Here is a 17,962-nt window from a genome sequence, read left to right on the forward strand (position 1 = left end):
CTCAGACGAAAGCACTGTTTCTTACGATTAAAGCAATGCTATTTGCAAATTAAAAGTCTCGAATGTTTCCCTATATTGTCTGTGGTCATCTGGGGATGTTCAATCAAAAATATCATATATGTCTTGAGCTAGTTGAATTCAAAATGCTGGATATCACACTTTCTGGGAAGAAAAAGTGTAATGGTTAACTATATCTAAGCTTGTTATGTTGAGGTTGTAGGTTAAATCCCTGAAAGGGGCGATCGTGCACTTGAACAAGAAAGTCAATGCAAATTGCCATTCACAACCCATTTTACTTCCATAATGCGAGACTGATTTAATATATCGGAAATGGATTGGATTGTGAAATCATGTGATCTGGCCACAATGAGAGATCGTGTTCCATGTAAAACAAACTTATTCTATCCCACTGATATGCCTCTAACTACTTCAATTTGATCAAACTTGCAGTTATGTTGCTCTTTACAGGCTGACAGACGTAATTGATACCTGAAGCTGATGTATCCATTTACTCTAGTTGTATGCTGTGTCTGAGAAGGACTAAGATTTACAGTGTGGATTCATTTCATAATTATATATTATCAGCCTCAGTAAACAATGATCTGAGGTTGAAAAGGATATGCCATAAGACTGATATAAAACCTCAGGTTACTTTACCATAAATAAGAAAACATTTAAACGGTCAGAAAATATATTTAAATATCAGATATATGTGACACTGGACCACAAAACCAGTCATAAGTAGCACGGGTATATTTGTAGCAATAGCCAACAATACATTGTATGGGTCAAAATTAACGATTTTTCTTTTATGCCAAAAATCATTATGATATTAAGTAAAGATTATGTTCCATGAAGACATTTTATCAAATTTCTACTGTAAATATATCAAAACTTAATTTTTGATTAGTAATATGCATTGCTCAGAACTTAATTTGGACAACTTTAAAGGCGATTTTCTCAATATTTAGATTTTTTTGCACCCTCAGATTCCAGATTTTCAAATAGTTGTATCTCAGCCAAATATTGTCCTATAATTAAAAACCATACATCAATGGTTCAGTTGTTTATTCAGTTTATGATATATTAATCTAAATATATATATATTTTAAATTACCCTTATGACTGGTTTTGTAGTCCAGGGTCACATATGATCTTTTTGTGAAAATGAATAGAAGACGATTCATGGTGCAATAGCTTCTTTTAGCACAAAATATTTTTTGTAGGCTATGTGTGTGTGTGTGTTTTTTTTATTTATTTTTTTTTATGTATGAAACAGATTAATATAAAAATGTAGGCTAGTTTCTAAAACCTAAGTGTTAAAAAAAGATTTAGCTTCACATAGTGCATGCTTATTTTTTGGCTCACATGCAGATGGCTTTGAGTTAAACGTTTTCCACATTCATGCAGCAGAATTTCTATTCTTCTTCAATAAACTCTAACAGTTGTTCATAACCTAAGGAATGAACATAGCACAGTTACAGACGATTCAGAAATAAAGTTTTAGCCATTTCCCTAATCGTTAAACACCTGTTTGCGAGAATGCCGAACGCATAAAACCAATGGGAACTGGATTTGTCTGTCTTAAATGACAGCAAGGTGGATTTAAATAGAGCTGCTGCCAACACGTCATCGTGTGATGCTCAAACACATTCACACCTCATCTTCTGGTCCTCCAGCATATTCTACCTTCTTGTCGCTCCAGCAGCCCTCGTTGTCTGCCTGAACTCTCACCCTGGTGGTCGGGAAATGTCAAAGAGAGGCCCGTGCCGCAGCAAGGGGGCGTTACGGGGGGAAAACAATTGGCTTTATTGTTGTATTTTCACGCAATTCGCCTTTTCTTAGTCCTACCACTAGAATAAGCATCAAAAACGACCAGCACGCCGACCGCCAAGTCCGATGGTGTAGCATCCGCCGTGGACTGCTGTTCGCATCCTTCATCTGTCTCGTCTCGTATTGCAATCATTGCCAAACATGTGAGTAGCAACCGCAGCTGAATTGTTCTGCAGTAGCCTAAACGTGTTTTGATGCTGCTGGTACAGCGCGAGCTGCTCGATCGCAGCCTGCTCTCATTCATCTCATTAGTTTGCGTGAATGTGCTGTGTTTGATACACAATAGTTACTAGCATCCAGCTGCAAACGGTTAGTGGTAGTGTAACACTAACGTTGATACAAAGGCTGGAACATAGCGAGCCATCTCTTGAACGCCGCAAGTGTTGCTTTTACTGGTTCGACTTCTACTTTGCTTGTCTGTCTTAGCATTAGAAAAGCTAGTCCTTCAGATTTGTGCTGCATTTATCCGGTTTTTCGACTGAGATTCTTGGCGGTGATGCGCTACAAGACGTTCAAGCTGCATCTGTTGGTCACTCAGCGTCTATTCGAGAGACCTGCTGCACGAGATTTGGATGTAAGATTCTGGGTTATTGCATAAACTGCAGACAAAAACACAATTTTCCAGGTGCCACACGCGTCTGGTCCTGCATGACAGACTTCAGAGAATCAAACGTGGATTTCAGCTGTGTGAGGCAAGAGACGTTGTGTGGCCTGATGTTATGAACTGACATGCTCATATTGATATTGACATATCAGTATCCAAAAGAGATAAAATATTAAATGATTTATCAATCTATTATTTCCCTTTTCTGCCTACTTGGCACAGATATACTGATTGTGTTCATGTGGGTGTATGTGGAAAGCAACTTTTTGACAGGGCCTTCATGTGCATTGCAAACTTTATGAATGAATTGCACATGAATGGTACTGACTGGTCTGGCATCCTTTTAAAAATGCTGACATCTTCCACCATTAACCTTATTGCATTTAATCACGCATGCTTCATTTTCCTGAGTTATTCTGCTGTTTTGAAATGCTCATGATGCAATATTGATCAGTGTGGACACTGGATTATTAATTTTGGGTCAGGTTAATGTTGATATTAATATTAGACATGAAAAAGACAACAGGTAGGCTATAATTATTCAGTTTATTTCATATTATCATCATATCGTGTAGTTAATACTTGAGAAATTTCCTTTAATATAACTTTGGCGTTAATAAACTTATGAATGTAGTAGTATGGAATTTGATTTGAGTTGATATTTCTATAGAAGTCATTGTTATTTAAAAATGACATGAAACACACTTGTCATTAAAGGTTTTTATTTTAGCTTTCATTTTAGCAGAGGAAAACTGCTTTTTCTTTTTATGACAAAAAACCCTGGTTTTAAAACAAGTGTGCAGATATCAGAGCATTGCCAGAATTTTGATGTGGTCCAGCATGTTCTTGAATGGAGGATCCACAAAAGTTTGAACTGATTTTCTGATGAACTGCTGTGTTGATCAGTGTTTTCGAAGTTGCACTACTTGCAGAAATTGTACATTGGTTTTTAACTGATAGACACAAACATTTACAGTTTTATACTGTTTTATTTTAAGCGATGAACACAACACAGTCAAAAATCCAGGTTATAAACATTATGCAAGAATGCAAAAATAACATGCACTTGTTTAATGTAAGAAGACCATACATGTTTAATGTCATTCATTTTGACAGGACCTGGTAGAAATAAAATAATTATTCAATTCATGAAAGGGTCTAAAATCATGTTTATTGGATCAGAGATTCTGTTAGATGGGAGTTAGCGGTCTTTCCACACTTAGAGAAAGTAAAGACACCTGTTGGAATTTTGTCTGTGGGTTTTAATATAATAATGCATCCTTACAGTACCTTAACTGATTTAATACATAAGTACAGAAATGGATAAATATGGTCTGTATAGAGGTATTTGTGTAGTTTTTGTTTAGTCAGATTCATTATATTTCATATTAACACAAAATCTCAGTGTATATATAAATAATACAGATAGTGGGATCATGCACTTAAAAGTTTCATTTTTCGGCATTTTCTGTGTTTCTGCAATGCCAGCATAATTTTTGACGTTAAAGGCATAGTTCACCCAAAAATGAAAATTCTGTCAAGATTTACTCACCCTCATGTTGTTGCAAACCTGTATGAATTTCTTTTTTTTATTGAACACAAAAGAAGATATTTTGAAGAATGTTAGTAACCAAACAGCTGATAGCCATTGACTTCCATGGCATTTTTTCCCATACTGTGGAAGTCAATGGCTACAAGCAACTGTGTGGTTACAGTCTTCAAAATATTTTAAGGGAGAGTAAATGATTTGATTAAATGAAATAAAATTTGGGTGAACCAACCTGTTTAAATTGGAATAACACAGAACTGATAGCTTTTTTTTTTTCTTTCCTGAAGCCACCTGAAATATAAGTTAGTTGTGGTTATCGATTATTTAGACAGTATCTGTGCACATCATATAGGCTGAAGGTGAAACCATGAGTTGTAAGCTGATTCCACTTGAGAATAGGGTTCTTCCTAGTATAAAGTAATTACGTTTTATTTATCCAGTGGGAGTCAGAGGAGACAGAGCAACTTCATTCCCTGTGTCTTAATCACAGCTCGGGCGTTTTTGAAAAAGAGGACAGTATACTCAAAGGATTGTACATCAAGTCCTTTTTTTTTCTCTGCTTCATAGGAGAAATGAAACATTTGTGCTCTGGGACTGGATGCTCTTACCAGCACACCCCACTTCCGCCATGACACCCAGCAGAGGATTCTGGGATTGACGCAAGCATCACTCCCACTGATGGCCTGGACCAGGTGAGCATATAAGTGTGCTTTTTTTGTCTCTTCATGCATTACCTATTTATTTTACATAAATAAAACAATTGGAAATGTTTTGCTTTTTAATTTTTAGATGTCTCCATATACAGGTGCTGGTCATATAATTAGAATATCATCAAAAAGTTGATTTATTTCACTAATTCCATTCAAAAAGTGAAACTTGTATATTAGATTCATTCATTACACACAGACTGATATATTTCAAATGTTTATTTCTTTTAATTTTGATGATTATAGCTTACAGCTCATGAAAGTCAAAAATCAGTATCTCAAAATATTAGAATATTACTTAAGACCAATACAAAGAAAGGATTTTTAGAAATCTTGGCCAACTGAAAAGTATGAACATGAAAAGTATGAGCATGTACAGCACTCAATACTTAGTTGGGGCTCCTTTTGCCTGAATTACTGCAGCAATGCGGCGTGGCATGGAGTCGATCAGTCTGTGGCACTGCTCAGGTGTTATGAGAGCCCAGGTTGCTCTGATAGTGGCCTTCAGCTCTTCTGCATTGTTGGGTCTGGTGTCTCTCATCTTCCTCTTGACAATACCCCATAGATTCTCTATGGGGTTCAGGTCAAGCGAGTTTGCTGGCCAATCAAGCACAGTAACACTATGGTCATTGAACCAGCTTTTGGTACCTTTGGCAGAGTGGGCAGGTGCCAAGTCCTGCTGGAAAATGAAATCAGCATCTCCATAAAGCTTGTCAACAGAAGGAAGCATGAAGTGCTCTAAAATTTCCTGGTAGATGGCTGCGTTGACTGTGGACATCAGAAAACACAGTGGACCAACACCAGCAGATGACATGGCAGCCCAAATCATCACTGACTGTGGAAACTTCACACTGGACTTCAAGCAACATGGATTCTGTGCCTCTCCACTCTTCCTTCAGACTCTGGGACCTTGATTTCCAAATGAAATGTAAAATTTACTTTCATCTGAAAAGAGGACTTTGGACCACTGAGCAACAGTCCAGTTCTTTTTCTCCACAGCCCAGGTAAGATGCTTCTGACGTTGTCTCTGGTTCAGAAGTGGCTTGGTAGCCCTTTTCCTGAAGACGTCTGAGCGTCTGACTCTTGATGCACTGACTCCAGCTTCAGTTCTCTCCTTGTGAAGCTCTCACAAGTGTTTGAATCGGCTTTGCTTGACTGTATTCTCAAGCTTCTCAATCCCAGTTGCTTGTGCACCTTTTCCTACCCAAATTCTTCCTTCCAGTCAACTTTGCATTTAATATGCTTTGATACAGCACTCTGTAAACAGCCACACCTTTCAGTAATGACCTTCTGTGACTTACCCTCTTTGTGGAGGGTGTCAATGTTCGTCTTCTGGATCATTGCCAAGTCAGCAGTCTTCCCCATTATTGTGGTTTCAAAGAACAAGAGATACCCAGAATTTATACTGTAGGGATGGTCATTTATTCAAACTCAAATGTAAATATTCTAATATTTTGAGATACTGATTTTTGACTTTCATGAGCTGTAAGCTCTAATCATCAAAATTAAAAGAAATAAACATTTGAAATATATCAGTCTGTGTGTAATGAATGAATATAATATACAAGTTTCACTTTTTGAATGGAATTAGTGAAATAAATCAACTTTTTGATGATATTCTAATTATATGACCAGCACCTGTAGTCCCTGCAATGTGTGACCCGTTTGTCCCTGTTTAAGGTTTCAGCTGGCCTGCTGAAGCTATGGGGAGCTGCTGGAGCTGTCTATACAGAGACACTATCCGAGACAACCATCTCAACAAATTCAAGGTGCATTTCACAAGACACTTTATGATAAAAACAAACCTTAAAAAGCACTGTCAGTAAATATTCATTTTAAGTGCAACATTTCAGAAGAGTTACTTGGTTCACATAGTAGAGCGCTGTTGGGTTCTGTGATAACCTGTTATGTCTGACAGGTGACTAATGTGGACGATGAGGGAAATGAGTTGGGCTCAGGAACCATGGAGCTCACACAGACAGAGCTCATTCTGCACACACGCAAACGTGATGCCATCCGGTGGCCATACCTTTGTCTGCGCCGATACGGTTACGATTCCAACCTCTTCTCTTTCGAGAGTGGCCGTCGTTGTCAGACAGGCCAAGGTAAGATGATTCTTACTTCTACTTTATGCAGATGTTAGACTAAATTGAGTGTAAAGCAAATATTGAAACCTTCTGTGAACCCTTACATTTGCTCATTAGTAGGTATATTGGTGGGTGGTTGATTTGGCTCCTTAAAGGGATAGTTCACCCAAAAATACAAAATTCTGTCATAATTTACTCACCCTTGTGTCATTCCAAACCCACAAGAGCCATAAGGTTAATCTCTGAAACACAAATTAGGATATTTTTAATAAAACCTGAGAGGTTTCTGTCCCTCTGAAACTTGAAAGTCCAGGTAACCAAAGCTTTAAAGATCGAAAAAAGGCATAAAGTAAATGATGTAAAGCAAATCCATATGAATCAAATGAAGTTTGTGAAGAGATACAATTGCTTTATGTGATTTAATTTAGGCTTTTATTTACATCTAAACAATGATTGCACACAAACGTACACATAGCAATTACGGAAGCTTGTGCCATTGAGGTTTGTTCTGTGAATAAAAAAGGGGAATAAAAGGCTGAATTAAATCTGTTCATCATATTAAGTGATCATATCTCATCACAAGATTTGAATTAAATTACTCAATTCATATGGTTTAACCTTTTCAGATCTTTTAAGATTTGGTTTCCTGGACATTCAGTGCAGGGACAAACCACTCAGGTTTCATTACAAATATATTAATTTTCTAATAGAATGACATGAGGATTAGTAAATTATGACAGAATTTTCATTTTTGAGTGAACTACCCCTTTAATTTAATGTGTATTCTAGTAATGTTATAGATATTTTAAAACTAAGTTGCTATCATCCTAATTTAGATTTTGTGTGCCCATATATTTTTGTGCCTTCCCTCATGCATGAAAGTAAAACTCCACCTATGCATTTATCCCCCCCCACCCTGTTTTCTGTTTCTGTTTTCCTGTTTTCTTGCATGTTTTGACAGGGATCTTTGCATTCAAGTGCTCTCGTGCAGAAGAGATCTTCAACCTGCTGCAGGAGTTGATGCAATGTAACAGCATCAATGTAGTGGAGGAGCCCATGATCATGACCCGTCCCGGGCACGCGCCAGAGATGGAAATGCCTCGAACTCCACAGACACCCAATAGTGAGCTAGAATATCTACTCACTTGAACACACAGGGTTTCATATCTACATATATGTGTAAAACAAAACTGACCTGTTCACTAATCACTTGATCAGTCTTGTCAGACTGTTTTAATAGGGTACAAATATTTGAACAGTGAGGTCATGTTCGATACCAGTTATGAAATAGGGATAAACAAGTTAATTATAATGTCACATCAACAGTATTGCTTTTTTTAGCAGTAGAAAACGTGCATGCACATGCACATTTAAACACCTAGCCAGGTATTTACATATTTTCACACTCCATTCATTAAATGTCTGTCACAGCTTTAGGTAACACTTTATTTTAAGGTGTCCATAATACAGAGTAATTACCTAATTAAGTATTTAGTAGTAGCCATTGTACTTACATGAAACAAAATGTATTTACCATGTAACTAAGTTATAGAACAGGCTGTACTTAACAGTTTGTAATTATGTACATGTAATAGGCAGCTACTGTTACACATATGTAACAGACCGAGTCTGTTACACAGCTACTTACAGTATGTATAAAGATTGTTACATATGTGTTGCAGACTTTATACAATGTAATTATAAATGTAAGTACACAGACATAAGCTACTTAAAATAAAGTGTATCAACATTGTACTTAAGTGTACTTTATGTGTATCTATACTGTACCTTAGTTTGATTTAACCCACCAGTGCACAGCTTAAATACATGTAATGCCTTTCTAATTACATTAAAATTACAGAATATTACACAGGCATAAGCTACTTAAAATAAAGTGTATCAAGATTGTACTTAAGTGTATAAGTAGCTGTGTAACAGACTCGGTCTGTTACATATGTGTAACAGTAGCTGCCTATTACATCTGCATAATTACAAACTGTAATTACAGGCTGTTCCATAACTTAGTTACATGGTAAGTACATTTTATTTTATGTAAGTACAACAGCTACTACTAAGTATTTAATTAGGTAATTACTCTGTATTAAGACACCTTAAAATAATGTGTTACCCAACTTTATTTTTATTTTCAAGTGTGCTGGGAAGCATTGACATTTCTGTAAATGTACAGTAGTCAAATAATATTGACATTGAGATTTTTATAACCTTTATGTAAATAGTCACCATTTTAGCTTTTTGCAATTCAAGTTTATTTGTATAGCGGTTTGAGAATATGTGTTTGTTCAAAGCAGCATTACAGAGCATGCTTGTTTCAATGTTACTTAAAAAGTCTTGAGATGTAAGAAATTAGTTTTTAAAGCATAGCTATTCAGTGTAGGTATGTAGGTATGCAAAGTTATAAAGACCCCATAGAAACAAAATTGTTTTGTCTATTTTAGTCATCATTTGGCTTTTGTTAGACATTGACCATTGAGGTCATAGGCAAAATAGACCAAAAAATATGATGAATCATTTCACACGTTATTATTGACATAATATCTTGCCTACATATCAACAGAACTTAACTTACAGGAGGAAAACCTAAATGTCACCTGCTTATGTGTACTGTGCTTTGGTCTGTTTGTGTAGCCCCTGGATTCCCAATGCAGGGTTTTCCTAATGGATACCCAGGATACCCAATCAGTGCAGACTCATCGCAGCCCTCTCTCACCAACGACCACAGACACAGCCTCATGGGACTGGATGACCAAGTGAGAACAAACACCTGCCTGTGCACACATTCAGTAGCCACAAAAAGTATCTGGACGCTCAAGCAGCACTGTATTTGACAAATAAACAGAAACAAATAATGCTAGACCTTTTTTTCAAAACATAACTTATTTTATTCATTTTTGCAACTATGTTTAAAGGGATAGTTCACCCAAAAATGGGAATTGTCATCATTGTTTCATTATGTTCCAAACCTGTAAAGTATTTTTTTAGATATTTTAAAGGATGTTTTTAACCCCCCCCCCCCAAAAAAAAGAAAGCCATTGGGGCCTAAAACAACATTGGACCAACATGAAAGTAAATCATGGCAGATTTGTAATTTTTAAGTCAACTAACCCTGATTTTAGTGAATGCTTGAGGTCAGTTCTCCTCAAGTTCACACAGGTGTTATATCCACAGGTTTAGGTTCATCACATTCAAATTCATTAAAACCTCACAGCTTCTAACAAAATATTTTTTAAATGACAGTCGATTTGATGTTGTGTTATCTAATGCAATGACATTAATATGCCATTAAGTGTATCTTAAAGGGATAGTTCAACCAAAAATGAAAATTACCCAAAAATTACATCATCCGCTGGAACGCCACTCTACCGTGAATGTGTGTACGACAGCTAGAGATTAGAGTTTATAAAGTTGTAAATATAGGTATTTTTCTAACACAAACACATCACTTCACTCCAGAAGGCGTTTATTAGCCATGTGGAACACTTTTTATGATGGATGGAAGCACTTTATTTTGCTTCAAAATCTGGACCACTACCCACCTTCATTATAAATCTTGGAAGAGCCAGGATATTTTCTTAATATAACTCTGATTGTATTTATCTAAAAGAAAAATATCATACACACCTAGGATGGTTTGAGGGTGAATAAATCATGGGGTAATTTCCATTTTTGGGTGAAATATCGCTTTAAATAAAAAAATTAAAAAAACGTTTGAGGGCTTTGTACATTTGAATAATAATATTACTTAACTTGAAATGAATTAGAAGAAGTGGACCTTTTTCACATTTCTGGGGTTCTGATAAGTTCATGATAGCATTTCTATGACTTTGAAAAAGATGAAATAAAAATATTGACAGATCGATTGAGAAAGATGCCAAATTTGCTGTAACGTTCTTAGCCAATATGTTAGAAACACTCACACAACAGCATTAACCAATTTTCATTAATTTAATGCCTAGGTAAAAAAAAACACAAATAGTGTTTATAAATCTACATGATAGTGTCATATAGTGTCATAAATCTACATGATTTTATTTATTTTTTTTTTTTTTTTTTTAATGAAAATATAGAAAATCCTTTAGATTTACGATATTATTATTTGTGGAAAAACATCATCAGAGTCTATAATAAGAGTCCATTTACAATTGGACAGTTCAGATCCTGTGCTTCACACATATGCAGCATAAAGTGGATCTTTTCCAAGGTGTTAAAATGTTCATAATGCAAAATCTAGGTAAATAGTGTGCTTTCAGTTACTTAAACATCAGTTTAACTAACTTTTCTCATTTGTTTCCAGACCCATACATATGTGAATACAGTGGGCATGGAAACTGACCTCTCAAGCCGCCACTGTGTCCACTCCCTGCCGGAAGTGCGGCCCACCACCTATCCGGAAACCTCAACTACCACCACCATACGTGGGGGCCCAGTCCCAGGCCAGCCTGGCATGCACTGCTGCCCCCTGGACGACCCTCACAAAGACCCTCAGGTCTTCCTCCAGTCTGGAGCCCAGGAGGTGAAGTTCATGTTGGGTCCGACTCCAGCACAGCGCCACCTGATGGAAAGAGAGAGAGACCGTCACGTCACTCACCCGCTTCGAGCACCAGACGGCAGCTCCGAAACAGAAGGAGAAGAGACCCCGTCTGTACACATGTGCAACACACACTCTTACCACCATTGCCATCATCTAATGCACCGACACCCTAGCATGGAGCATTGCCCAGAAAGCCAGCTAACGTACGAGAATATCAACGGACTCCGAGGGGCACGTAGGCAAAGGCTGAGTCCGAGCACTGTGTCTCAATCTCAGTCTTTGGGCTCCAGTAGCAGTAGCAGCACCACCGGTGATTCCCGCCCACACACGCATCCACTTTCCCTCCCGCTCACACACACGCACGCTTCCTCGCTGCCTCCGCAGGGATACGGCTGTGATCGGGGTATGGGGGTCGGTGGTCATCGGCGCACCGCGTTGCTCAACTATGAGAACCTTCCGTCGCTCCCCCCTGTTTGGGAATACCGTGCGCTTCAGCGTGAGGAAGAAGAGGATCAGGATGAAGACGAGGATGAGGACGAGTATGAGGAGGAAGAGGAAGAAGAATATGATGAGTATGAGTATTCTGAAGGGCCTGCAACCCCAAACGGATACCATCAGGAGAGTGGCGGCAGCGGTGGGATTCATCGCGATGCCCTGCAGAACTACGTCAATACTGAACAGGTGTGTCAACAAAACCATGGGCAAATGCATGTAAAGAATATGACAAATCTAATTCCAGGGTAATATCAGGGAATTGTAAAATACTGATTCCCAGGCCTGGAAAGTTATGTGAATAAGTTAAATTTCGTATATATAAAGTAAAACATTTTATAAAATGAAATTTTATTAATAAATAAATATATTTTTATAAATGAATATTTAAATTTGAAATATATATTTATATAGATATTTATATGAATATTGAATATGCATGAAATAAAATGTCAATCAAATATAATAAAATTACAAATAAAATATATTTTATTATAAAATATCATGATACAAAGTTAATAATAATAATAATATAAATGTCAGGGAAATTTCTAGAGTGAATATTTATTTATATAGTTATGCTGAGCTCTAATGATTTATTTGGCTAGTTATTGCTCTTTGAAAGTTCTGTATGAAATTATTTTTGTCATGAAAAATATTTGTATATTTGTCATGAAAAATCATTGGTCAAAATTATAATACAAAATAAATTTAAAAAGTAAAATCTGTGGAATTTCAAGAGTGAATATATATTTTAATATACATTATATTTATATATATACAATTATTATGATATTGCTCTTTAAGAGTGCAGTGTGTTTAAAATAATTTTAAAATGGTTTTTAGAAAATCAGTTGTAGAAAGTGGAATCCCTGTCAATTCTAACACTAAATATGTGTGTAAACAAAAGCACAAATCTAGTTCAAGGGAAATATCATGTAATTGTAAAACAATAATTTCCAGGCCTGGACAGTCATATAAATGACAAAGTAACATAAATTACATGTCACATTTCAATAAAATATAATAAATGTGAAAATGAAATATAATAAATAATATTAATAAATAATATAAAATAATTATATAGTCAGGAAAATGAGTGAGTATATACTTTTATAATTATGCTTGGCTCTAAAATAATGCAATTGGCTAGGTATTGCTCTATAAGAGTTCAATTTGTATTAAATAATTTTTTTTTTAAATCCAGTAATCATAGAAAGTCATTGGTCAATGGAAACCCTGTGACATGTAACACTGAAATATACTTACATGCAAACTCTTAACAGCTACAGCCTCCAACACATCTCCGTCACGCTTGCCCTCCCCACCCTCCCCACCCACACCCGCCTGAGAGGGCCAACCGGGTTTTCAACTTCGACTTCAGACGTCAGCGAGCGGGACGTGGCAGCACCACCTGCGAGCAGCACAGCCGTCACCCGCCTCCTCCTCCCTCTCGCCAGCTCAACTACATCCAGGTGGACCTGGAGGGTGAGCCCTCTGGTTGCTCGGGACACGGAGGAGGGGCTCCGGTACCACAGAGACCTCCTCCCCTCAAACGTGGCATGGCCGCCGCCGCCGCAGCGGCTCCGTCCTCCCGCCGTGGAGAATGCTACGCCGTGATCGACCTAAAGAAGACAGCAGCCATGTCCAACCTTCAGAAGGCTCTCCCTCGGGATGACGGCACCTCACGGAAGACACGCCACAACAGTACCGACTTGCCTCTGTGAGAGGGAAAAAGAGAGTTACAGGTATGACAGGAATAAAAATGAGGGAAAATGTTCAGGAAAGAGAGAGTTTTGGTGGTATTTTCCTCCCACCATTATAGTGAAGCCTCTATTTTCTCATTTTCTACACTCATACCAACTGCTGCTTGATGAAATAGTAACTCCATTGAGCCGAACACTGAGCATTTTATTTATTTAGTTTCTCACATTTTGCGTGGGAAGGTTGGGAGATGATAGTTAACTACTACTCATCACCGTGGTTTTGGGTTGCTGTCTGGGCTTTGGGCCAAAGAGTTGGGTTCAGAAAAAATACTTCATTCAGGAAACAATCCGCAGTGTTTCTAAGTGTCTTAAGTTTTGTTTTGTCATTTATGGTTTATTGATTTAAAGGGATAGTTCACCCAAAAAAGACAGCAGCCTACTAGATAACTAAAATATCATCTATATTTTGAGTGATATTAAGATGAATAGATGATTTTTAGGTGAACTATTTCTTTAATTTTCAGTGAGGCAGCATAGTTTTTTGACACTTGAGCAGAACAGACTTGAAATCACCATAAGTGTTTCATTACCACATGTAAGATAATTTCATAATTACCAAAATAGATCAAGTTTCTTCTGTAACTAACTGAAGACAAGCTCTTCGTCATGATAAAGATACTCTAGCAGTCTCTCTCATTGTCTGTTTCAGTTCCCGTATGTAGCTATTTGGAGGCTGCAACGAGGATGAAGAGAGCTAACTGTTCAGTATTTAAATGCCTCTTGATTCTGCTATCCTCAGGAATTGATTCAATCAATTCAGTTTGCACTTATAGTTCTCAAATTGTAACTGAGCCTCCCGTTATTTCATAATTTCCCTCTAAGTTATGGCAAATTAAAGTTTACACAATTAAAAGTAATTAATCAGAACATGATTCATAGTATCTCTTTGGGTTTGTGGTGGTTTTGAAATGGAGAATTCTATGTTTTCAAGTGCTCTGTTTTGAGTGCTAAGATCCAGACTTTGGCCCAGCAGAACACATGGAAAGGGAGGATAATTCTGATATAGAAATTAGCTTATTTTGTTCAGTATCTGATCAAGCTTTTGCTCTTAGCACCATTGAGAGTCATTTTTTATTTTGCTATTTTTTTTTCTTTCTCTCAAAACACGGTCAGATATTGTTTTTCATTTTCCCAGAAATTGAAAGGAAAGAGCAATTTAAAGCGGATAACTGTATTGAAAATAAGTAAATAAATATTTTCAAGTAAAAAAGAAAACAAAAAATAGTAAAAGTAGTTAAATAGTTAAAGTAAGATACAATAAAAAAAACTGCTATTCTCACATCCCCAGTGACAATATACCTGAGAGTGACAATTCTCTGTGAATCCGAGAGTGTATTTATGTACATCTATGTTTTGTAAAGCTACGTAAAGCACCATATGCATATTCAGAGGTAAGAATGTTAATTATTTTTTATATCTTAAAAAAATATGCCAGGAATCATGAGGCAAAACATATTTATTTAATTTAGAATTATTTATCTATCTAGCTGTCTGTTCGTTTATTTATTCATTTATTTATTGTTTCGTATTTGAATTATTCGTAAAGTAGATAGTAGTCGTTTTAGTGATACCAAAGGTGGCATGGGAAACCAGAGAACCTACCTTGGTATTATTTAATGTCTTTTTTAAACTGCAGTTTCATGTTGAATAATAACTGTATTTGAACATATTGTGCCAAAAATATAATGATATCACTGAACTATGTGCCATTGGTAAATGTTGAATTTTAGGGCTAACAATCAGCAACATGTAAAACATAAATGCAGCTGTTCTTTACAATTACATCATGATCAGTTCAGGGCTTGATAATATTTTGTCTACAAGTACACTAAAAAAAACTAGACATGTCAGTGTATTCCCAATGAAATCCCATTGTATCTATCCTAATTAGTTAAAGGTGATATTTTATAGTCTCTAACATTACTGCTGTTTTTCATTGGAATTTCATAAATCAGCTATTTTTATAACACAGTTGGTGTTCTAAAATGGTTACGCATCTTTTTTTTTTTCAGTTTTAGCATTTGCTTTCTTGTGGTTGTTAATTCAGCCCTAAAATGAATTTATCTCTCACCAACGATACTGATGTAGCTATACATTTCTGAAGTTATGAAAATTTTGCTAGGGACCTCCAAGAGCAGAGGTTTTTATCTTACTCGCTGGGCATGGATGTAGACCCAGTTTTCAAAATCTTACTGGCAGCCATATTGTTCTGAGTGCAGGGCTTTGTGGGCCTTACTTATTGTACACATATTTTAGCAAAACATTGATCATAACTGATAATTTAGAAATATCTAATGTTGTACTTACTATTTTAACTCCATTGGAAACTAACGGCATCACAGTAGATTTAGATGTTTTGCCAGAAGCCATAATTGAGAGAAAATATTTTAAGGGTCAGGTACCAGTATCTTGTTTTTTAAGGAAAATGTTGAGAGTAATAAATGTGATTTTATTTTTTTATCACCAAAATTTTCAAATTTAAAAATAAATGATTTAAAGATTATATGCTACATTGTTGTGACGTTTTCATTTTGAGAGCCTTGCAGTTCAATACAATATTGCTGCCAAATAGTAAATCCAAATAAAATCAACATATTACACTCACAATCACAATTACATACATATTGTACTTTAAGAATGCGATGATGAACTATTTGGACACTTTTAGACACTTTTCAGAGGATCGATCTAGTTTTTAACATCTATATTTTGGTATTGTGGTATGATAAACATTTTGCAATAACAGCTAATGGAGTCATATCAGAATTTGTTTGAGTTGATCACAAACATGTTCTGTGATACAAGTCACAGTTGTGTGTGCATTCAGAAAGGACTGGATCAGCAGTGGGTTTACTGTCTTTCTCAGGCCTCATCTTGATAAACATGCGCTATATGTGTATTTAAACCAGGCTTGAGGGGAAAAAAATCTAGTCATCTTGTCTGTAGGTGTGGGATCATAGAGAACTTGATTGTGCCATAAGTGATTTTTGTCCACTCTTTTAAAATAACGTGTAGCTATAGTGGAAATTTAAAGGTACAGTAGCACATACTAACTAGAATCCTGTGTTGACTTTGATTGCATGGGGCCGCTTTGGAGTGTAAATGCTTGTTTTGTTGGTTGGTTTATTTGTTTTATGTTTTTATACCTTCCATACACCTCATTAATTTCATTCATTATCAAGGGAAATCAGCCCTTGAGTTATGTGTTAGACCCAGGTTAAATGCACTGAAATTGTAATGAGGTGAGCAATCATCTGAAAGTACTTTAAGTCCCTATGTGAAATCATGATTTTGCAAAATTTCCAAGATGTATAATGACTGAATGTGCTTATTGCCCTAAATGGGAAATAGTTTAAACTTTTTCATTTTTTTTTTTTGTTTCCATGAAACCAACATTGAAACTCTCATCGAGTGATTTTAATTCAGTTCTCATCTAAACCTGGGATGGTATTCCACTTGAAGAGGGTTTCGCAGTGACCTTATCGAATGACCTGTCCTATTGGCGGTAGATTTACATCGTCATAATAAAGCTTAGGCAAAGCTCAATGACTGTGATGTACTGTACATTAATGTGAATGTGTCTCAAATGTGTCAGAGTTAAAGATAGAACGAGAGCTGCCCATGCATGGACTCTTTACCGGAGACTGCATTTCTGAAGCTCCTCAAACTGTCTCGCTCTCAAACTGTCTTACTCTCTGTATGAATGTATCACACAGAGATGGACTTGTAAAATGCTCAGATGAGGTGATTGACACTCAATGTTTCTATCCTCCCTGATGAAAAAATGTGTTAATGTTAATGTTTCGTCTCAAGAATTCCGATTTCAATTCGATTTTTTGATTATGTTTCTTTATATACAGTATTTACATTTTCTTGTAAGTATGTAATTCTGTGTATGTACATAACATATATGGGTATGCAGTTGCAGTCAGCTTCTCCTGTGTTCGTTTGTGTTGGCGCAACAGACACTACTTTTGCCACAGCCATTTGTAGAAAGAGCAACGCCTTGACAGTCATTCCATTAGATGGACATTGCAGTCTCTATAAACAGATCGGAGATCTCCTATAGTCTGTTGATGTTGCAGTCGCAACCCTTCCCCATTCTTACAATGCAAAGCAGGCATGCCCCATGTTGAATGTTATTTTCAGTCATATAAACTTTTGAAGAGAGAGGCTTGTATAATAAAATGAATGTGATTAAATGTAATGTCAACATTAAAACTTGAAATGTCATTAAGTGTTTTCTCTGATGCATGTTTGAATGTCTAAGAACAAGATGGATAGCTCCCGAGGAAGAAAAAACAGAAATGGTTAACATTATGTACTCTTTCCATTGTGAGCTGTCTACTTAGTTACACTAGATGGCGGCAAAGGC

General features: G+C 36.4%; 1 protein-coding gene across 3 annotated transcripts; it reads left to right on the top strand.

The window, feature by feature from the left end:
- The first annotated feature begins 1,674 nt into the window (after window positions 1-1,674).
- frs3 (fibroblast growth factor receptor substrate 3) lies at window positions 1,675-17,778 on the top strand. 3 transcript variants are annotated; one of them, XM_058778452.1, is made up of 9 exons: window positions 1,675-1,976; window positions 4,554-4,678; window positions 6,374-6,462; window positions 6,612-6,798; window positions 7,742-7,903; window positions 9,427-9,548; window positions 11,093-12,010; window positions 13,108-13,569; window positions 14,237-17,778. In XM_058778452.1, the coding sequence occupies exons 3-8, from the start codon at window positions 6,397-6,399 to the stop codon at window positions 13,546-13,548; spliced, it is 1,896 nt and encodes a 631-aa protein (XP_058634435.1). In that variant the 5' UTR covers window positions 1,675-1,976; window positions 4,554-4,678; window positions 6,374-6,396; the 3' UTR covers window positions 13,549-13,569; window positions 14,237-17,778. The 3 variants fall into 3 exon arrangements, with proteins under 3 accessions (XP_058634435.1, XP_058634433.1, XP_058634434.1); XM_058778450.1 differs by having other exon boundaries at window positions 13,108-17,778; XM_058778451.1 differs by lacking the exon at window positions 1,675-1,976 and adding an exon at window positions 2,129-2,407 and having other exon boundaries at window positions 13,108-17,778.
- The last annotated feature ends 184 nt before the right edge of the window (window positions 17,779-17,962 follow it).

The sequence above is a fragment of the Onychostoma macrolepis genome, chromosome 06 (assembly GCF_012432095.1).
Source record: "Onychostoma macrolepis isolate SWU-2019 chromosome 06, ASM1243209v1, whole genome shotgun sequence".
Classification (NCBI taxonomy): Eukaryota; Metazoa; Chordata; class Actinopteri; order Cypriniformes; family Cyprinidae; genus Onychostoma; species Onychostoma macrolepis.